Genomic DNA, 23,372 nt, shown 5'->3' on the forward strand with positions numbered 1-23,372 from the left:
AAAATTCGGGTGAACGTTCTTGTGGCTTTCTCGCGTTCGCTAAATTAAAAGGATACGTAAAATTAAAATTCTGCTAATTTATGTTAGCCACAGCAAAAGCGCCCCTAGCGGACGAAAATTACTTCCGTCCGAGTCGTTGGTTCAGGTTCAGTCCGTTGACGTTCACGGGGCGCTGTTGGGAGTGACGAGTTCGACATGACTACTTTAGAACTGCTCTCTCAAACCAGTACTCTCTCATTTGTTCGAGAGCGCTCCATCGCCAGCATACAAAAATAGTTCATACAATTGGGGAAACTAATAAAGAAAAACAGTTTAAAAATATACCATGGCAGCATCGCAGGATTCGTTTGGGCTTTCATTTGGGGTTTAACAGTCACTGGGACGGTAGCGCGCGCCGAGACAAATTTTCCCATAATATCAAAAAATCCCGACAAAAATCCGAAAGTAAAATATCTCGGGATGATATTTAGTTTCTTCTCTTAATTTGTATTGCCCCGGCAACGTTTGTGGAAAGTTTAAGCTAAACTTTAAATCGAATTAAGCGCCGCCATTCAGAAATCAAAAGATTCAACATTCAAAATATTTAAAAAGTAAATAACATGCATCTGTGAGTGGGGACTTTCGGCGAAACAGCAGCGGAAGGAGGGACGGAAAACGGCAAAGGGCGTGCAAGGCAGAATAACGGTTCCTGGCGGAGTGTGTGTAAAAATGTGCTTGGTGGCGTACGACAAAAGAAACGGGATGCGAGTGCGAAATTAAAATTAAATTCACACAAATTTATGCGCGAGGCGCGTGTTATAGCGAATCCTGGGTATGTATTGGTATTTGCCGGCACAACAAATTGTTGACTGAAAACCGTGAAAGTGTTAAACAGTTCATAGAAAAAAGGGGCAGCGGCTCCCTTCGCATTTTCTCGTTCTCCCCGTGCGTACTCTACAATTTTACAACTATACACTATTAGTACGTCCCGTTGGCTTTTTTCGTTTTTCCTTTGGCTCACGTCATCTATCCAAGAACAACAAAAAGCAATCACCGCCTTAGCTACACGGAAAAAAACAGAATCATGAAATGCGCAGGTCATGTTATGTTATAATGTGAAAAATGTTAATGTAAATGTTCTTTGTTAAAACACGCTGGCAAAACGACAATTGGTTGATTTATGTTATTCCGTTTGTAAAACAATTATTCTAGCCAAAGTGCTTGTAACTGTGATATAATTGATCACCGTATCGTCGCTGCTTTTCTTTCCGTGTACAAACTTATTCTTACTACCCATTATTCTACGCACAGAGAGAGAGAGAGAGAGGAAGAGAGAGCGAGACAGGGCTTGGCTCCATTTTACAACTCCAACTCCGCTGCCGCTGCTCATTTCATGCTGATTTATGGCTCTAATAATAGGTTCGCTCAACACACAGCTTCCGAAAGGATTACCACCCAAAAGGATAATGCATAGTTTGTGTTATTGGCGACCACAAAAGGGGGACTTTTAAAGTAAACGACCCAGGATTACAGTTAATTACAGTTAGCCTGAGCGAGCGAGCGACAGAAAGAGAGGGATACGCCTTGATCGATTTACGGCATTTAACGCTCAAGTGCGTACACGCGTGTGTTTTCATTAAACTCCAGTGATTCGGAAACTACAAAGAGCTGGTACTTCTATGAATATTATTAATTCAAGCATATGATATTTTCAGGCCTTTGGAAATTTGCATCGTTGACGAGGCGGAATAATGAATCGATGACTATTTGCTGCTGATACGGCCACATCTGCCAGCTGTCTTGGGTCGCCCCTCTCACTCTCACTTACTAGCGTTATCCTGGGAGCCCCAAAGAACAACAACAACAAAAATCAGACTCCTTGCCCGAGGCCCAGCTTGCAACTCGAACTCCAACCGAGAGACCATTCGAACTCAAACCGCAGCGAACCTCATACCAAAAAGTCTGCGCAGGAAAGAGCGAGAGAGAGGGAGTGCGCCAAAGGACTCTCCGCCGGCTGTGGGAGTGGTAGAGGAAAAGGACGAGGCGGGAGACGGAAGTGGTGACATCTGTTTTGCCGCTTTGTCAGATTGCGGATGCTGCTGCTGCCGAACACGAACGAACACGAACGAGCACGAACGAACAAGGAGCACAACGTGAACAAGTGTGGAAATTGGAATTTTTATTCAAAACAATGCCCCTGCTGCAACAGGTATGTAAATAATAATAAAACCCATTCGCACTCCAGAGCGGTAATTGAAACGCTCACGTACGAGTTGGAGTTCAAAAGAGAGAGAAAGAGAGCGGTAAAGCGAAAGAGAGAGGGGCATCAGCTGGCTTTTCAGCTCACCTACCCAATTGGGATTCGTGAGTGGCCTGGCTGGGATGATCCTAATAAGATTAGTGCCCAACTTTACGCCTCACTTCTGGGAGTTTTCCACCTCAAACAGCCACCCTTTTTCGCCCACGTCTGTTGCACATTATGAGTAGTTAAATTCGATTAAACTTGCGGCGTTTTGTGCGCCCAGACACCGCTGCGCCTCCTTTTTGTCCTTGCTGCTGCTGGATGGGCGTTTAATTGTACTCTTTGTTGCGCAAAATAGTTGCGTGATTTAATTTCGCTCGCCTTTATATGTTTTTTAATTCACTTAAATGAGATGATTCGATTAGGACACTCGGCGGCACAAAAAAGGAAAAGGACGAGGAGTGACGAGAAAAACAGAGAAACTCTGGTGTAACGGAAAGAACAGCGCTAAAGTGGTTGCACTTTTTACTTTACACTGTCATACCCTCAAAAGAAAAATTTCTTTATCCGATTTACGCCGGAAAACCAATTTTCTTCTTATAAAAGTTAATGATATTTGAATGTCAATTTTATATATGTAAGTATTTACATATTTTAATCTCTTTCCATTTATCAAACGATTAGTTGTGTTATTTTGAAGTTTCCCTTATCCTCTGGAAAATTAATTATTCTGCCTGACAAGCCACTTCATATCAGTACACATAAAAATTATTTCAGATGTGGCAGTTGCCCTTCACCCGCACAAGCGAATTATAATCATTACAATATCCTTTATGCTGATACGCATATGCTAACCAAGAACCCGACAACTCAACCCATGCCCACGACCCCAGACTTGATTTAAGCGATCCTAAAGCGACTGTCAATATGTGTGACAGGTTTTTCAAGACGCTTCCCCTCGGAGCGGCGGAGCACTTGGTCCCATTGTTGGTTACTACGCCTTCGCCGACCGTTTGTATCCTTGCCACGTCTTCCGCCTTCGGGAAAAAGTTGCTCATTGTCGACTGTGACAGGAGACCCGGACCCGTCTATTGCTCATCATTCAGGCATTTGACGACAGACGACGCACAGGGGTTGAGGAAAAACTGCCTTGACTACGTCAATGGATTGGGGATGGCTTTCAAGAAGGCGAAGATGGCGGCAGAGAAGGGTCCTGGGCTGCATCCATGGCCCGAGTCGGCTGACAATGGAGCTGCGCATTTGTTACAATGTTTACACAAATATTTAAGGATAATCCGACGATTTCAAAGGGGTTATTATGCAATTTTTCTTCTCATTTTATTGTGGCTGCCAGCAGCGGCAGCAAAATGGTACAAAAAAAAAAAAAAAGATCAAAATAGACCCAGCTGAATAACTAAATGCAAAATGTCAATTTCGTCGTGTAAGCAGAGTCTATATTCCCCTTGCCTGCCTTATTGCTGTACATTCATATTTATTTGCTGGTAATGTCTAAAATGCGTCTACTTCATGCCAACGTGGCGTGTACTTAATGTCCTTCCCCTCCCTCAGATGTAGATTCGTATTATTTATATTTTTGCATTCATTTCCATTGCGCCATTGCCCGCTGTTTAAAATGCCTATAAATAATGTGGGGGCCAACAGCGTAAAATTTGTCGGTCATAAGAAATGCAGTACATTTTATTTGTCATTTTAAGCTGTGGGATGTGCGATGTACGATGTCCTTTTCTGCATACGAGCGTATCCATTTCCATATCCTGCTGTGACATCGTTTCGTACAGCATTTTCTTTTATTGTCCTTCGCCTAGTGTTCAAGTTCCAAGTGGAGTTCAGTGCAGGTCAGTCCATCAATAGCTCCGGGGAGTTGCTTATAGGATGTTTTGGCTTGTCTTCCGGTTTTTCAAAGCGTCTAAATATGTGCAACAAAGGACGAATAAAGTGATAACTAAATTTTATTAAAACAGTATTTTATGTTATAACAAATTCTAAATGTTTTCAATAATATTAGTATCCAAACAGAAGTAAACTCTTAGCTACCTGTTGCACAAACCAAAGGCCCATAAACAACACTTATTTGTGTAATTAAGCAAATACTTTGCCACTTTCCCTAAACGACCGCCTGCAAATGCCAGTTATTAGCCGGCTCAAATTTGATTTCCAGTGGGCAAATCATTGGCATTATTCAAACCCGAACTCGAGTTGAATGGAGGGGGCGGGAATCATTTTGAGCAAATCATTGTGCTGGGCGGCATTAACAGTTGGTTATGTATACTTAAGTACAAGCCTCGGGCAAGCTTGTGATGTCCAGGCTGCCAGAGTCTGCCATTGCCATTGCCACTCCCACTTATGCTCCTGCTTCGGATTTCGCTCCTGCTCCCGCTGCCGATCCCGCTCCTTCTCCTTCTTGGCAGACTATTGGAATGTCTCGACATTTCGCGCAAATGCCAAAAGTACAAGGCGGCCGAGGCGTCCTCCAACAATGCGGTGGCAGCAGCCCCAGGGCACATCATTAAAATGTCGATACCAAGCAAATCACACGCCCGCCGCCAGCGAGAAGGATAACAACCAAGAAAATATCAACCGGGGTGCGTTTGTTGCACTGCCCTGTTTGTGGAATGGAATGGGCACCCAGTAGTGGTTGGTATTAGGGCGTAGCCCAGTGCAATATGAGCCTCTGGCATTTAACAAAAATGAGAAGAAAAAAGTGCGGAAAATGGCAGAAAAATGAAAATAAAAAAATGAACAAAAAAAAAAAAAAAAAGAAAAATTACAAATAAAATGGAAAACTGAAAAACAGAAAACGAGTGCAAAATTCAATTGAATTTACTTCGCCAGACGTTGCACACACTACTGGGCTCAACTAGCATTTAATGCATTGGCAGTGCGGCATGCGTGGTTGTGGTGCTACATACCCACCAACAACCTTCCTACTCCCGCCTACTCCTCTTCTCGTGACCCCCTGAACTCCGCCCGATGCCCACCATTATTGTGGTTGAGCGGATGACGAAAGGTGGCCGAGAGGGTATCAGGCCTTTTGGCCAAGGGATGAGAGGAGGATTGGGGGGCACGAGGGATGACGGGCCGTGCGGTGGCATATACACAATGCTGTTGCGTTATCATTAAAAGCGAACAAAAATGCGGCAAAAGAAAATAGAAGCAAACAGCAATGAGCAACAGCAACATCAGCCAGAGCACCAACAACATAAACAACAATAAAAGGCAAACCACAAAAGGCCAGCACCCAGTTGGAGTCGCCCCTTGTTTTCTATATCCTTGCAAAGGTTCGCTGAAACTCTACAAAAAGGTTTTGAAACGCCCATGAAAATGCAGGTTGCAACCTCTGTCATCAAAAGTTGTCGGGGAAATCAACTTGTTATAAAAGTGTTGAAGGTTGAACACTGAAACTGCAGAAGTTTTATTTTAGAGTAATTTTCATTCGACTTGATGAAGATTACACACAAAGTACCTACATAATACATTGTATAAAATGCAGACAAGGCTTTTTTCACTTAATTTCGGGTAGCATCACTTTATACAATTATAGAATATATAATGATATAATTAATGATTTAAGAAACTCACTACAATAATGTAGCATACTTATAAGGGTTTTTTTTTTAATTACATAACATTTATTTAAAATTTTTTAACGAAGTAATTCCCATTCGAATATTTTTCTGTGCATTTGGGCAACATTGTTTTGTTTCTGTTTTATAAATAGGCCCGGAAAAGTTGTGCTTTTTGCGCCTCGTGGGCTGCCTAAAAAATGTGCAGCATGCAACACCCCGGTGGTTGCTGTTCGCACCACCGAAAGGGGATCCATCATTTTTCAGGAGCAGGAGCAGAATGAGCAGCTGCAGCAGCAGCAGCACCACCACCACCATCACCATCATCACCACCAGGAACAGATCCGCAGATCCAGCGGCAGATAATACAGTGCGGAAAAAGCGCGTGTTTTATTTCCACTTAGCACTCATACAAACGTGTGCATGTATTGAATGCCTGTTGACGGCTGCTTGGCCCCTCTCCGCCCGCTTGTGGAGGAGCCGCCACCAGTCGCCCAGCATTACCGACCACCCACCCACCACCACCCACTGGCGCCCGAGAGAAACAATAACAACGGCAACAAAGCGCCAAGCATCGGAAATGTTGCCGTTGAAACTGAAATGTCGCTACGCTTCTCTCGTTTGTTCCCCCAAAAGGAGGAGGATGGGGAGTCGTCGGAGGAGGGGCTGGCTACGCCCATGTAAAGGCTGCTACTGCTGCTGCTGCTGTCAGTGACTTGCCTGAATTACGATATTGTTATTATTAAATGGATGGGCTGCATGCGAAAGGAAGCTGCAACTGCGACTGACTCCGCTGAAAGGACGAGGATGAGGCGATGGTTGCGGAGGACCTGCCGACCGGGAAGACGTCTGCATGCGCTTTGATAGTTGAGTTTTGATCCAGAAAGGCATTTAATGTCTTGTTTTCATATTGCACAAAACAGAGGACACAAAAACAAGCCCTGTACACTCGCAGGGCATGCAGTTATGTAAATATGAAGGCGACACATCGCATCGTCAAAGCTGATGAAATGGCACTCGTCGACATGCTCCAAACTCAATTTAATTTGCCCAGCCATTGGCATTTAATGAAATGCACAGCACAGCTCAGCTCAGAACTGCACAGCACAACACAACAAAACACAAACAAGGCAGCAGCTGTCGAACGGAGGAGATGAACAAGGATGGGTATCGGGATGCAGGATGGATTGGATGCAGGATACGTAGGCGCAGCAATTACGTGCCACTGCATCGGAGACCCAACCCGAGCACTGCTTGCTGTCCTGCAGGCATTTGCATCTTATCGAATCCCTGTGCCACCAACAACTCCTACGTCCTGTGGACAAAGTTCTCAGTCGAGGGGGTTTCGCCTTTGGTGAATGCCTTTTAATTTACAAACGTTAAACGCTTTACTTCGTCGCCATCAGTGCATTCTAGGGAAATTCACTTTGTCGAACTTTTATTACAGGTATCGGATGTCGTTTATAAATATAAAACCCGTTAAATGGTAATCGATTGCTGAGAATAGACTGTCCTAATATTGTAAAAATATGGAAATCACAGTAAATTGGTTTTATATTGGTTTATTTAGAATTGATTTGCTCTTGAACTTTGAAACTTGAAACCTTAGACAAGGAATATAATTTGGCAATAATTTGAATTTCATAACGAAACCTAGCAACGCGTTACATAAATTCGTGGTTTAAACCTCGTAATTTGCCAATAGTTTGTTGGCAAATAAAACCAGTCGTAAATTGAGTTGCATCTACTTGATTTCCCCTTTGGCAGACACCAATCGAATGGCAGCCATCCCCCAATTTATGCATCAGAGCTCCATAAATTGTGCATCCCGAATCCGTTGAAAAGTTGGGGATGTCTTTCAGGGGGATTTAAACACTCTCGCCACGTAATATGCAAACACTCTATTACCGCTGGCAAATTCAAATGCATTCGGCCATAACTCTTATCCTTTATGGACTTGCCAACCTCCGCTCTTGGCCGTCGCCGTCGCCGCCGACCCCTTTGCGATTCCGTTTTCGCCCACAAGTTGGCAACATGTAATCGGCCATAAAAAATTACAACTGTGCATTAACCTCTGGCTGCGGTCACTTGGAGCAGGAAATGGGGGGTCGGAGGGCAGAGGGAAATCGAAACGAAACGAATCGAATGAAGTGGCCCTCTCGGAGCGAAAGAACGGAGGGCAGGATGTGGAATGGCGACGACAAGGACAACATCGTTATTGAACGCTTATCACTACATGCCATCAAATTTTAATGCCGAAAACCCTTTGGGCCAGAGCACCAGAAGCAACGATGAAAAAACAGGAGGAGGACATCTAATAAGTGTTGTAAGCGATGCAAACATAATAATTTGTATGACTTCTGAAAGCAGAAACTTGTAATTTTACAGAGGCCCTGGCCCCGGAAATGCTTTTCTCCCCCCTCCTCCAGCATGCCACACTCGCTAAAATGCAGGCCAGGCCCAGGACGAAATCCCAGACCCAAAAGCCGACCAGGCAAATCGCTTGCCAAAAAAAAAAAAAAAAAAAAAAAAAAAATGCAAGAAAAGCCCAAGAAGGAAAATGGCCAACGAGCAGCAGGGTAAATGAAGGATGAGGGGAGCTGTGAGCACAAAAGCCAAGTCGAATGGACATAGGATAAATAACTACTGAGTTATGGGTGGAACGGCTCCTTGGCCCCTTGGCTGACATCTTCGGATCGGACGCATAGAGCTGCCCGAATATTTCCATGTAGCCATCAGCTGGCAGAGAATGGATGTGGATGTGGTCGTGGTGGAGGGCAAACGCAGAGCAACGCCATTGAATCAAATTTTGCAAATCCTCGACGACAAAAGACAAGGCGGCGGGAGAGAAGGAGCTGAAACTGAAACAGGAGCATCGATATTGGGGAGGTCCTGCCACAGGAGGTGGAGGGCATTAGGAATAGAGTAGTCAATAGGCCAGGGTGCTATCTATGCGTCAACGGGTGGTTAAGATTTTTTGTCGTATTCAATTTCGTTGTTTATGGCCCTTTTTCCGTCACGAAAATGTAGTTGTTGGCCGCTACTTGATTGAGATGCTTTCATTGTAAAGCGAGAATTCGGCATTTACGTGTTGGCTGTTGATTTCACTTTTACACAGTTTTTCCGCATTCGATTTTTCGACTCACTTGACTTCTATGTTTAAATGCAAAGAAAACTTTGAGGATTGTTTGATTTAATGCGAATTTTGTTACGTTATTTATATTTATCTATTTTTATCTAAATAAGTTTTTATAATTTTATGAGCAATCCTAAAAAAAAGAGCATTCAATGCTCTATTCAAATCCATTCCCTTTTTATCCTCGTTAGTCTCTTTGACGCCTTTTCTATTTCCGCCAGCGAAAGCTTTTAGCGTCTTACTGATGTTTTTGACGACGGATCCGGGGGAGGATGCGGCTGCGGATGAGAATGCGGATGCGGATGCGGACGCGGCCTCAGCATTACAAAATAGCTTGAAGACTATTTGTAATTTGCATTCATTGACGCCGCTTTTTTATCGCCCGCCACAAGTTGTAACTATGTGTGGGCGTAGTGACGTATGCAGGCTAAAAACAAAGTCTGAAATCCCCCGCAAAAACACACACACACATACGCACACGAACACACACCCACACCGACATACATATAGGCCACAATGCCGCCTCTCAACGGAGCCGAGTTGTCCGGCACATCCTCGCATCCTCCCCGTATCCTTGGAACAGGAGGGAACATGTGTGATTGCCGTGCGTGTGCACGGATGTTCGTGCCATTTCCGACTTTGCACGTACCTTCATCAAGTTGTCATTCAATTTTTAAATCCATAGCAAGTTTTGTACTTAACATAGTTGTGACAACTTGACAAAGACTAAGGAAGCCGTCTACTGTCGCTCCGTTCCTGGCATTCAAAACTTGCCGGCGGATGGAAGTTCTTTTCGCCGTCGTTCCCCTTGTCAGTTCTTTGTGCGGCCGTAGATCTTTAACTTCTGCTCTCACATCGTTTACTGGATCCATTCGGGCCCGGAAAATCGCATCATTTCCACTTGCTAAACAACTGAGCAAATGAGTTTTTGCAAGTTAATTAAAGTTGTTATGGAATTTACTGTGTAACTCAGATTGATTAACTATTGTCTTGAATGATCGGTAAAACCATTGTTCAGTTCCCTTTTTCCATTCTGATTATCTGACTGCAAAAAGGTTTAAATAAATCGTGGAAAGTTATTTTATTTATTTGCAAAATATTATAAATATTTCCCTTTAAATTTTACAACTGTTTCGTTAACCCAATAACTTCCATTGACAAACAAGGACTCCAGCGAATCCTTTTTGGGTAACTGGAGCAACTCTTTGGCACCCACTCATCAGCTGACCACTGACCGTCGACAATCGCATCGACTTGTTGCCTTGGCTTTGGCACATTTCGCTCCATCCTTATCCCCATCCAACCCAGATAGACACACTCCCACTTCCCTTTTCCCGTTGGCTGTCACTCGTCTCGATTCGTTTGCTTTCGTTCCGTTTCGTGGGCTGCATTAATCCGGCGTAATGAGTTGTACGCCATTTTGCGCTAAATTGTTTGGTGAGTGCCTGATAACAATATTTGCACTAATTTGGCATTTTTAAGTGTGCTCCACTGACACTTGATGCGCTTTTAATTGCGCCCAGGCGCTCGAGAGTGCGAGGGCGAAGCGGTGGAAAGTGCGACAAGGGTCGCCTGCTGCTGCTGTGGGTGCTGCCAAATGGGTAACAATTGGGTGGGGAAAACTCTGAGAACGATGCGATGCGATGCGATGAGGTGAGGTGAGGTGGCTTTGTCTCCTTGTGGCTGTCCTGGTGCGGTTGCCACGTTGTTGCCATCTCTCGACACAGCCTGGCATGTGGCAAGAAATGTGAAAGATAAACGATTCATTAGTTGCTGCCGTTGGGTGGCGATGCAAACTCCTCCTGCGAAGGAGACACTGGGACAATAAAAGTTTCGCCAACTGTCGCCTGTTTTTATTACGATTCCAGTTCAAATCTCTACCACTTGACGTCATCTTTCTGCTAAACGAACTTTCTTTCCCTTTATTTGCAGTACGACACGCCTGATTGCTCTGGATCTGGTGGCAACATGCGAGCTTTGAGCGGTGGCTCGATCAGCTCCTACTTGGAGCACCAGCAGCAGCAGCAGCAACATCAGTTGCAACTGCAGCACCACCAACATCAACTCCTCGACAGATCCAACGACGATGGATTGATATCCTTCATTAATGGTAAGCAAATAGAATTTCAAATGGTGCACTGCTACATAACCATATTGAAAGGTCGTGTTTTTAGATATTTAAATTACCATAAAATTTACATTTAAGTGTTGCTTCTTTTACTTTGTTGTCAAAGTCATAGGACGCAGGAATGTCAGAACCACACAGAAACCATTTCAATAGTTTTTTACTTTTAGAAGTCGGCACACATAATTCGTAGACACTATCATAATTGTTATTAAGTTTATTTAATCAGACACGTTACAAGTTGGACTGCACATTTGCGTGGTCCGCGGTACAAAAAATTTTCATTTGCATTTCGGTTTCAAATTGTCACTACTGCAAGCAAGAAGCGGATATTAAATTTTACAGTAGCACTCGAAATTTTATATATAAAACAAGCTCCAAATTTGTTTCCGGTCCAATATTTGTAAGACACCGCTGACACAGAGCCATTGCGTTGCGGTCAAAGGTCAGGATTCGATCGGTATTAGCGCTCCCCATGTTAGACATCGAGAAGCCATACATACGAAAGTCGGCGATGGCCCCATCGCAGGACTCGTTTGAATTTGGCAGCAGCGGCGATGTGGTGGGTCCTTCCAGCAGTAGCAGTAGCAGCACAAGCAGCCACAGCAGCAGCAACAGCAGTAGCAGCAGTAGCAAGGACCTTGGGAGCCAGAACTTGGCCCAAGACGGCAATGCCAACAGCAATGGCCAGAGCAGCAGCGACATGGACAACACAAACAGCAACTGCAGTACGCTTAATTTATTAGCAGTTTTGTCGAATATTTGCAAAGTGCTTGAGGGGCAATAGTTTTGATTTATCGAGGGCTGGGCAAACTTTACGATAATTGTTGACATTGTACTTACCCCCCGCACTTCTCTCTCTTTCTATTTCCTTCTTCCCGCCTGTCTGCAGATCCAATCACACTGAACGATCTACTCGGCCTGTGCGGCAGTGGTGGCAATGGAGTCGTCGGTATTGGCCAAAACCCCTCGACATCGGCCACGTCACTTGGAGGAAGTGGAGCGGCAAACGGAGGAGCAGGAGTAGCTACAACCGGTGGAACAACAACTGGAGTGGGAGGAGGAGGAGGAGCAGGAGGAATGGGGCAAGGACCAGGAGGAGTCGGAGGACAAACCACCGCCACCACGGGCAACCCATCCGCCAGCTTCGGTGGCAACGGCAGCAGCAGCGAAGTGAACAATCTGCTGCTCGCCAGTGCGGCAGCCGCTGCTGCTGCCGCTGCCGCCGCGGCTGCCGGCGATGGCGTTCAACTGTCCGCCAATGCGGCGGTCTACGCTCCGCTGACTCCGAGCTCCACACAGTCCTCGGCCTCGCCGGGCACCAAGTCCAGCTTTGACTACTTCCAGGTAAGACCATGAGTCCAATTTGGGACAGCAACCCCTACTACCGCCCGTTTGACGCCTGCCCCTTGGGCTGCGACCCTCTAATTCTCTCTTTACTGCACTCAATTTGCACCGAATTCTCGTAACTTTTTGCTTGTACTCGTAATCTATCCCCAAAATGCAATCCGTGTGTCTCGCACGTGGACCGTAACCGTCTTATGATTTTCTAACTATTTCCCTCTGTCTCTGTCTCTCTATGTTAACGGGTGGGTCGAAAAGTGTGTAATTAATTTAAGCTTAAAGTTATAAGTACAAAGAACTGTTTTGCAAATTTTCAAAAAGATAAAAACTGATTTAAAATAAATTAAAACATAAAAACTTATAATATTCTTTACGTTTTAATAGATTTTATACTAGCATTAGTAACATCATTAAAAAAATACAAAAATAATAGTAGATTTAAGACAATTAATCGACCCACTCCGTATTTTGTCATATTGAAAAAAACCTTGCAGATACACTCCAACTGATTCAAAATATTTTTATTCCGATTGAAGCATGTGTGTATTCTCTTTTCAAAAGTGACCTGCAAGGTATTTAAACTTCGTTGCTGCGAAGTTAAATGTTGTCGTTACCGTTTCCTTTCCTCATTTTAATTTATTTGTTCGTTTCCATTCTTTCTTTCTTTTTTGGGTGAATTGGCGAACTTAGTTTGAAAATGTTGCACAAAGTAACCCACTTAAGGCTTTCCAAAGAACAAACATCAGCTTCGATTGCTCTGCACCCTTATCGCCAAGTACGCCTACATCTATTTACAATCGCTCCTTTCACAGTTCACCTTTAGTCAGGTAATAACCGAAATATGATAATGTGGCACTTGCTCTGCGTTCAGTTTGGCCACTGTGATTAATCGATCAAAACTTGACCCTTGCAGCGATAGCAGCAACTCCTCGAGTGGCAATGGCCTTTCCATGGACTCCATCAACATGCTGTACCAGCAGCAGCAGCAACAACAACAGCATCCACAGAATCAGCAGAATTACACCAGCCTGGGAAACTGCACTGGCAGCGGATTGGGACTCAGCCTGGCGAACGCCTCCACGCGCTCCAACTCGCCAGAGAGCCAGAACAGCGGACAGTCCATAAGCGAGCCCAATCTACTGGACATGATTGTAAGTTATTCGAAGAAATCAAAAAAATGTTATATAAGGGGGAGAGCTACTTTCTCGGTTCTATTAATTTAAAAACGTTTATTGAATCTACGGATTTTTTCAATGCATATAAAGAGCATTTAATGTTAGCAACCTAAATATAAATTAAAGTAACTTGGCATTTTTCTATCATTTACAAATAAATAGGTGAACGTTAGGAAATTTCACTAATAAACTGACTTTAATCAAAATTTAAGTTATATTTAATAAGCACTATGGCTAAAGTATTGCGCACGGTAGGATTCATTTTATTCAAACTATAATACTTTAATGATTGAATTTCAAACCAATAACCATTTTATCTTTACTGTCTTTCAGAATTTGTTATCTGTGAATAGCAACAAGCTGGCCTCCATGCAGCAGCAGCAACAGCATCACCACCACCAACAGCAGCAACAACTCCAGCAACAGCAGCAACAACAGCTGCAGCAACAGTATGTCAACCTGAACAGAAACTACGAGCAGCAGATGGCCGCCAATGGAGGTGGACAGCAGCATGGTTTCGAGCACAACGGCGTGGGAACTGCCAGCGGAAGCAGCGACAATGGGATGAGCCACTATACCCTAGAGAACCTAGCAAGCGTGGATATGGAACTGGCCAAGTTGCAGAATCTACAGCGCATCAACACGCTGAAGCTGCTGCAGGCCCAAACCCAGCAGATGCCGCTGATCAACCAGCTTTTGCAGAGCTACGCCGGCACCACAATGGGCAGCGTGACGGGGAGCAATCTCAGCAGCCTGATGAGCATGGGATCGACCAGCGGCATGTCGGAAATGACGGGAGTCAGTGGCGGCAGCGGGCCAACAAACGATGGCCATCTCGATCGCGTGGCCAAGTTCCATAGGAGTTCGGCCGCCCTGTGCGACGCCACCTGCACCTGGAGCGGACAACTACCGCCGCGCTCGCACCGCATGCTCAACTATTCTCCCAAGGTTTTCCTCGGCGGCATTCCCTGGGACATTAGTGAGCAGTCGCTCATCCAGATCTTTAAGCCATTCGGTTCCATCAAGTGAGAGAGTATAAAAGTGCGATAAACATATTCCTGACTAATTTTTATTCCCGACTTCGGTAGAGTTGAGTGGCCCGGCAAGGAGCAGCAGGCTGCGCAGCCCAAGGGCTATGTCTACATAATCTTCGAGTCTGATAAACAGGTTAAAGCTTTGCTGTCGGCCTGCGTGGTCCAGGTAGATGATTCGCATAGCGGAAGCAACTTTTTCTTTAAAATATCTTCGCGTCGCATCAAGTCCAAGGATGTAAGTTTCATATAAACTTTGATTAAATTGTTATTAAACTTTCCTTTTATTTACCAGGTTGAGGTTATTCCGTGGATAATCGCCGACTCGAACTTTGTGCGTTCGAGCTCCCAGAAATTAGACCCAACGAAAACCGTATTTGTGGGGGCCCTGCATGGAAAACTGACTGCTGAGGGCTTGGGAAAGATCATGGACGATCTTTTCGACGGAGTTCTGTATGCAGGTATCGATACGGACAAGTACAAGTACCCGATCGGATCGGGTCGTGTTACATTTAGCAACTTTCGCTCCTACATGAAGGCAGTTTCGGCCGCCTTCATTGAGATTCGTACCACGAAGTTTACCAAGAAGGTTCAAGTGGATCCTTACCTGGAGGACGCTTTGTGCTCGATATGTGGAGTGCAGCACGGCCCTTACTATTGTCGGGAATTGTCGTGCTTCCGGTAAGTACCCATACCCATAAATGAAGTATACAGTTATAACTAAAAAACGAATCCTTACAGATACTTTTGCCGGAGCTGCTGGCAGTGGCAGCACAGCTGTGACATCGTCAAGAATCACAAACCCTTGACTCGCAACTCCAAGTCGCAGAGCCTGGTTGGCATCGGCCCGGCGTCGTCGACTGTTTCGATGGCCTCTTCTAGCCACAGTATTAATGGCGACAACAAGATGGGTCACAACATGCATTCTCATCACCACCACCAGCAGCAGCAGGAACACCATCAGCTTCAGCAGCATTCGCAGCCTCACAATCTCAACACAATGGGAAACTCGAGCGCACCGAGTGTGGCCGCAAGATCAATCTACAACTTCCGGCAGCAGCAGCGACAACATCAGAAGCAGCAATTGCAGCATCAGGCGATCTAGACTGCTACAGCTTTTATCCGCAACGTTTTAACGGATACTTTGGTCTTTTAGGCAACGTAGAGAAAATGGCGCATACGTTTTGCAGACGGTTTTCTGGGCACCAATGAAGACCCGGGCTGATCATCGTCATTATCATTGTGAACACAGTTTTATTAATGTGTGTATATTAGATCGGTACGATATGAAGCTTACACGATGAATTTCCTTTAAGGTAATTAGTGTTAGTCGACTCTCCCACACCGAACACCCTCAAATCGAAACAAACGACCCCCTCCCATTTCTAATATTTTTTGATAATCAAGCTTACATATCAGCATTTGAAGCTGGCATTCGAAGGCTAACCGAATGATACGTGAAATGAGCGATTTCATTTATCCATACCCCTCATCAACATAATACTCAAGTTACTTTTTGGCTAGGAAAGCTGTTGAATCATTTCTAATTTGTACATGTTTAATTTTAAGCAAACGAAACTGCGCGGTAAATGACGAAGAACTGGAAGTCTCGACGAATTTTCCGCGCAGAGAGGTTAGGATTACCATTTTTGTTATGTTTTGCGCTATTACTGAGGAATTTTATGTAGTTTCTTTTTACATAGCCAAGTCCACAGAACCGAGTTATTATGATCACATGATCTGGATTGTCCGTTAAGCGTTTATCAAAGAATTTCAATTTTTAAAGAAGCATTTTAAAAATTGTAAATTCGTTTAACTCATCAGTCCCACATTTTTGTTACTCAATGAATTGTTACATACTTGAGTTATTATATATATTGTTTAGTTTATTGTTTTGGATTAGCTTTAAGCATTATCCTTGTTGAAGATTAACACGATGCCCGATTGATTGTTAAACTTTGTTTTAAGAACCTATCATTCTTTGGCTTTTTTGGCTGTACCAGTTTTAGAGCTCATCGGCAGTAAGCTTATAATTTATGTCTACATTACTTTTCATGTATTTTGAGAATGGATCTCTCCAGCGCTTATCATTCTAGAATACACAAACGTATGTATCAACAAAATATTACATATTGTACATTGCAAGGCTTTATTTAATTTAAAACTTATTAATTTTGTACACCTACCAAGAATAGGGTAAAACTACGAAAGCTAAAAGTATACCTAAAAATCAAATTGATTGCGTAAAGAAAAATCATAACACCACTTACACGTATTCACCAACCAAACAAATATACACCAAATCGCTTTTGAATTCGCCTTGGTTTCATTTGGCAACTATTAATCCAAGCTTAACCCAACTTAATACTAACCTGCGCTTCCCATGCTGATTGTTACTCTTAAGAAGCGAACGAAGTTAAGAAACTTAGTCTAATATCAAATTTAAATTCAAACGAATTTAAGCATTAAAACAATCAAATTACTTTACCAAGCAACTGAAATACTCCAAAAACCAAAAAGCAACCAATGTAATCGAGTAGTTCGGACTTTACGAAACTAACGCTGCGGGTGTTATGTGTCATTTTAACGCCTTTCTCTTTAGGCATTAATTGTTTTTAGCATTATCTCGGACATCACACACTCTCACACGCATTACGATGAACCTACAGGGATTTTATGGTAGACTTCGAAAGAAACAAATACGAAACCGAGTAATTATAACAATAATTGAGGGACAAATGTTAGGAGGAAGGAAGCTAGAAAGCTGCAGACTAGTTGAATTTGTTTAGTTTTTAATATAGATTTGCGAGGATAAGCAATTTTTAATTAACCAGGACGAGAACTGTGGAGGGATTGCGGGTCTAGGGTAAACATGGATGCCTCTTAGTGTAACGGTTTCTGTTGTAGCGCCTACCTAGCTTAGTTTTCTTTGGCCAGGGCCAGGTAATCCTCGGGGAACTCTGACCAGAAGCTGGCCCGTGTATAAGTAGCAATAAACCCGGGCCCAAATCGCTGGACAAGTGCATTGTTACTTAACATTTACCATTTACCAGTTACCATTTACGACTACCTAGCTATACTCACATACATAATGCCTTCGATTAGGAGAGAGGAGAACCCAAGCAAATCACCCACTTAAATCGCTTTAATGCCAACCACAAATCAAAAAGCTTATTGACTACTTTTAACGCAATTAAAGTATTGTATATTCCACATCCTTTGCCTACGAAGCGAAATCAGCCTGGAATTAGGTATAGAATATAGATTGTAAAGTATATCAGGGGTCGCGGAGCATAAGAAACGAACATTTCGCCGAAGTAATTAACCTGTAGACACCCTCATTTGGCTCAATGCATACGGAATACGAGTGGGGGATTATGTAAACAAATATATTTTAAAGACAGAGTTATGGATGACCTAAGCTAGACAAACTGTACAGAATACAGATAAAATGGTGCTTTAGCTGAATTATTAGTAATCGTAAGACTTACCTTAAATAGGAGGACAGAAATGCTGCAACTACAAAAGCAAGAAAGGACCTTATTTCACTTTACTCATTGGACGGATTTACGCGAGGAATGTTAAGAGACGTATCTTTTTTAAATTAATTTTTTTAGCCTTAATAATTGGGTGGTTGGAGATGCAGTAACATTATTTTATTGATACGAAACCAGCAAACGTTTAAAATCTATTGGAAACTAAAAGTGTTTTTAGCTCTCAAAAATCAAGCTCACATTTCACATACACACACAATGAAATACTCACACTAGCACTCAAATATACACATGCATACATATTCGTAAACAATTTTAAATAACTATAAAATTTACCATATTTTTTATTAACTAAACGAACAAATGAAGAAATGCCCACTCTGGGCGACTTTTAAATGGAACTTTTTAGGGCTTTTTCGGCAAAAATCAATTGGCGACTCAATCTCGATCGTATCTTACACAGTTTTACTTTAACGTTTTTAACGCTTTTACAAGCTTAAGAACCAAACAGAACGTGAATTTTAAATTAACACGATATATGTGAAGCAAACAGTTTTAAACTTTTCCACACTGGCTTTTCAATTAATTTAAAATGACATTTTTATTTCCTATCAAAATTACCAAAACCAAAAAGCAAGTTAAGAGGAATAAACAAATGTATCAAAGATAAAATCCAATTTGTGGAGAAATTCACAAAATAAAGATTAAACGAAATATAAAGGAACCAAAATCGAACGCTTCCCACGCAAAACCGATAATATTAAATTTTAGCAAAGTAAAAACCGAAAATGAAAAATTAAGAAGATATGCAAAGCGTAATTAGGCAACAATACAACATAATTAACAATCCAAAATACATATATTTAAAAAAAAAAATAAACATATTTTACTGACGCAAGTCATCTGATTATCTATACGTCTACTTTTAAGCCCTTCTACACTATACAGAGTAATTATTTTTAAACTCAGCTAAGGAGCAAATCAATAAGGAAGTTCTATCGAAGAAATATCTTTACTTATGCCGACATCTCTACCACGCATTAACTAAACTATACTGGACTCTAAACTAACTCCATTACTACTCGTATTCAAAGACACAAGCGAACATGTGAGACACATTTTGGGGGAACATTAGCAAGAACTTTGCAAATTGAATTTTAAACCAACAATATTTGCTCGGCAAATGTGTTACAAGTTAAGCGTAAGCGTAGCGATTAAGGATGAAAATGCAATAAGAACGGTTTTTAAAAAGACTATTATACAACCTATATATATACACCAATGAATATATAATAATAATTCAGAACGGAATACTAAGCTTTTAATGCAATAATCAAATAATACATATACTATATACATACACGTACATATACATATATTTTAATAATTACTTGCGGGGCAACCAAGGGCGGTTCTTCTGAATCGCGAATCGAGTTAGGAGCCCCGAATTCGTATACTGTTATAGCAGAGGAGGAGTAAAAGGATATTTAGAAGAATATTTAGTAGCGGGCGCCGCTCTTCCTCCAACAGGAGGGGGTAGATGGCGGCCCAACTAATTGATTTTCCCACCTTATATAGGAATATAAACAAAAATTACTGCAGTGCCATTTTAAATAGCTTCCGATAAGAATAAATATATACACATAAATATATATATACATACTGCAAGACATAAATTGGTACATAATTACCAAGTACAGTTGGCCCGTTGTTTTTAGAGGTGCCTATTAAAATCGAAAACCGAAGCCTATTAAGACGGATTGTATCCAGACTTACAGTTTTCCTTCAGAAAAAAAGACCAGAAAGGCAAGGCCATCTATAAACTTTGGGCACTGTTCATGCAATATTAATACATACAAATATAGATATATACCTATTTATGTACTTATTATTATAATATATTGTTATGAGCAAGAGTTCAAATTGCATTATGGTTATAGAAACACACAGATACACACTCACACAACTACAAAAGCAAATGGAACAAAGTTGAACATATTTTGAGTGCATGAAAATTTTTTGGGAACTTTTTGAGGCTTTTTTTGTAAATGGAGGAGAAACTTCAATCGAATACGCAATGAAATTGGAAAAGATATTTAAAATAATAACATTAACAATAATAATAGCATATAACTCCTGTAGCTAGGTATATTATCGAAAATTAACAAATCCCAAAAAATATCTATATCAAAATAATGAGAATTTTAATGAAAACCGTTACATAAACAGGAAACATAACGGTTATAATAAAAAGAGAAACTTCATTCATACTTCGTACATCTAAAGAGCTTACCGATGGAAGCTGTCGAGCAGAGCAAACTAAAAAAAAAGATAATAACTAGTAACTGTTAATATTTACGCGCTTGCGGCATAAACAAGCAAATAAATAAATTATGTACTATGGAAATATATTTACTAACGAATGTTATTTTTAACCAAAACCAATGGTCTGATCTTGGAAGTAAGCCCAAGCAAATGATCAGGTCCCTCATGTAATCTATAAATCAAACTATTTAAACTGAAACAACCATGCATAACAAGTATAATATCAGACATATGAGTATTTTAAATATGCCTAAGAAACATTGTATACAATGACTGCTAAACCGACAAATCGTTCGCGAGAACAACAAATAATATGAATAACTCTGGTAATAAACCCTCGCCAGAGGGCTGACAATATATAGAAGCGGGAGCCTGTACATTAAGTTAAACATTCTGCTGGCTACGAGGGGCAAAGCATATACTGACCTACATGTATCGGAATCTAACAGAAGAAGTAACAGATAATAAAGGACACACAGACCAAACACTTATCCTTGTTTTTTCCATTTTTCAGCGTGTATTTTAGTGCTTTTTTAAAAGGACTTACTGGCTAAACACATGCGAGTGCCGTACAAAAAACTCAACGTACAAAAACTGTTACCGACTAGCTTAAAATTCTGATCAACAAATACGTGTAAACAGGTTGCAAACATGGCGACGACGGCGCAACTACTTATTCAGTCTTCTCTTGGCGAAGATTTGATAAATGCCGAGGCCAGCGGACAAGGTGCCAATAGCTCCCACCTGGAAGGTGGACAGCTTGCCGCCCCACAAATATCCCTTGGGCAGCGTGCTGACGGCGTGCACAAAATCGAGGGAGATGCGAACTATGGACACCATCTCCAGACGGTGCTTCGTCATTGCTTTCACATCCAATCTGAGAGTTAAGAGAGCTTGCGATTAAGGTCTTTCAAGGAAATAATTCACGGGTTGATACTTACTCGTTTATATTGGTGGTTCTATTTAATTTGTCCTGATTTAGTGAAAAATTCCTCATTGTCCTAAAATAAAAAATTAAATAAATTAAAAATTTATATACTTCTGTGAATTATTTACCTCATAAGGTTCAGGTACACCGAGAGAACCCAGAATATCGAGTTCACATTGTCCCAGCTATCTGCATTCTTAACGTCCACAATCTTGTGCTCGGCCAGCCAGCAAACCTTCTCGATGGGATAATACAGCAGGTCCACAATGTTGGCCGTCACTCCCAAAACAGCCATAATACGATCGGGTTCATTCTCGCCCAAGCCATATTCCAAAGCGTACTGGATCATAGGAATGTCATCGATGAGACGCAAAGTGGCTCTCGCACCCGAAATCTTTGAGCTGGCGGTGGCATATCGCTTGGCCAAATCCGGATTCCGCTTGGCATGGTATCCAGCCACCAATTTGGCGCTGTAGCACAGAGCCTTCATCACCTGAAAGAGAAAAAAATCGGGTATTAAGCTTCATATTTACTTAGCAATATTTTCTGCGCATTTTGTTGAGCCGAGTGTTTATTTTATCACGAGAGTTTGCATCTCTGTTTACCTTTACATTCACCTGACCCCAATCGCCACTCAGCCCTGCAATTTGTGGAATTGCTTGGTTGTCACAAACAGATAAAATACTATCAGCGATAAAAAGAACACAACGAATGCCACAATCATCTCGTTTAACGGCTGACAGGGGAATAGTCCTGATGGTCCTGCTGCCTGAAAGGGAATGGGTAGTTTCGTTGTTTACCCATTAATAGTTAAAATTGTTTGCGTTGCCATCAATGAATTATTTATTCAATGGGTAGGCATACTATTTTCAAATAACGGGAAGTTATATACCGTTTAAAAATGGGTAAATTCTTTTATTTGATATGAATAAAAAACTGATATATTTTATAGGTTCCACAAAAAGATTATTGATTGTTAATTATCTTCGGAATTCGTCCGTTTGTTTTGTTATATGGTAATAACACTAGGTTTCCGATTATATCTTTAATATAAGTACCTAGGTACATAATACCCACTTTAAGGGTATTCTTGGTGGGCCGATTTAAAGGTGGGTGTTAATTAGAGGTTGGTGTTTTTCGATGGATAACCAAACAAACCTTTCGTTCATAACGTATTATCCGCTTTATCTGGCAGCGGGTTAAGGGTTTGCCGGCTATAATATTCAGCATAATCTTGACTCGATGGTCGCAAAACTGCGACTGATAAGCGTAGAGCAAAATAATACATTGCGAATACGAAAGAAGTAAGGCAAGGTCCAAGTTGACGAGACTTCCTTGTCCAAGACCCCAGCAACCAATGCCAACTCCAATATGCAACAGCACTGCGCAAACCTGTTGGTTGGCTTTCGATTTCAAACGAGCCCCTCGATGGACCAGTCCCAAACAAAACCGCAAAATGCCACGATGCTCTTTTTTAAGTTTAAACGGATTTGGAAAAACACTCGGTAAAAATGTAAACAAACAGGTGTGCGGCAAAATAATTGGAAATTTACTTGGCCGTGTGAGGGAGTGTTTATTTTACCTTATCTCGCCCGCCATAGGAATCGATAATATCACAGAATTCGTTCACCAACTTTGTCGTACTGCCCATAATGACTCGCTTTAAAATCCAGGTACCGTTTTATTTAAGGTAAAAACTCGAACTGAAACACAGCAGCGAAAACAGAATAAATTATCAATAGCGGGCGCGGAAACAACAACAACAGCTGAAGTCCATTAGTGATGCCAACTGCCGATTTAAATAGCTAGCCCTTTCACATTGAAAAAAGCTTGAAGCCTAGCTAGGTCAAGTTAATTTTTGTCTCTATATATTTTTTAGAGCACTTCAGTGGTTAAACTTAAGCTAAACTCAAAGAAATCTGTTTTTATTTTTAACTGATATCGCCAAGATAAATTTTCATAATAACTTTATAGCAATCAGATCCACATTTTTTAAATTTACATAGCGT

General features: G+C 41.9%; 2 protein-coding genes across 4 annotated transcripts; one reads left to right on the forward strand and one right to left on the reverse strand.

Moving 5' to 3' along the window:
- The first annotated feature begins 330 nt into the window (after window positions 1-330).
- On the forward strand, window positions 331-15,912 carry LOC108091649 (cytoplasmic polyadenylation element-binding protein 1). Of its 3 annotated transcripts, XM_017190954.2 has the most exons (10): window positions 331-811; window positions 1,695-2,188; window positions 10,874-11,051; window positions 11,959-12,413; window positions 13,101-13,237; window positions 13,324-13,561; window positions 13,919-14,610; window positions 14,674-14,854; window positions 14,912-15,297; window positions 15,358-15,912. In XM_017190954.2, exons 2-10 carry the CDS (start codon window positions 2,171-2,173, stop codon window positions 15,719-15,721), a joined length of 2,649 nt encoding a protein of 882 aa, XP_017046443.1. In that variant the 5' UTR covers window positions 331-811; window positions 1,695-2,170; the 3' UTR covers window positions 15,722-15,912. The 3 variants fall into 3 exon arrangements, with proteins under 3 accessions (XP_017046443.1, XP_017046442.1, XP_017046444.1); XM_017190953.2 differs by lacking the exons at window positions 331-811; window positions 1,695-2,188; window positions 10,874-11,051 and adding an exon at window positions 11,189-11,794; XM_017190955.2 differs by lacking the exons at window positions 331-811; window positions 1,695-2,188; window positions 10,874-11,051; ... (1 more) ...; window positions 13,101-13,237; window positions 13,324-13,561 and adding an exon at window positions 13,756-13,836.
- A 5,017-nt stretch (window positions 15,913-20,929) lies between these two features.
- LOC108091651 (peroxisomal membrane protein 11C) lies at window positions 20,930-23,134 on the reverse strand. The gene is made up of 4 exons (XM_017190956.1): window positions 22,946-23,134; window positions 21,492-21,856; window positions 21,377-21,436; window positions 20,930-21,312 (listed from the first exon to the last, which is right to left on the reverse strand). Exons 1-4 carry the CDS (start codon window positions 23,012-23,014, stop codon window positions 21,105-21,107), a joined length of 702 nt encoding a protein of 233 aa, XP_017046445.1. The 5' UTR covers window positions 23,015-23,134; the 3' UTR covers window positions 20,930-21,104.
- Window positions 23,135-23,372: the final 238 nt, after the last annotated feature.

The sequence above is a fragment of the Drosophila ficusphila genome, unplaced genomic scaffold, assembly GCF_018152265.1.
Source record: "Drosophila ficusphila isolate 14025-0441.05 unplaced genomic scaffold, ASM1815226v1 contig_791, whole genome shotgun sequence".
NCBI classification, from domain to species: domain Eukaryota; kingdom Metazoa; phylum Arthropoda; class Insecta; order Diptera; family Drosophilidae; genus Drosophila; species Drosophila ficusphila.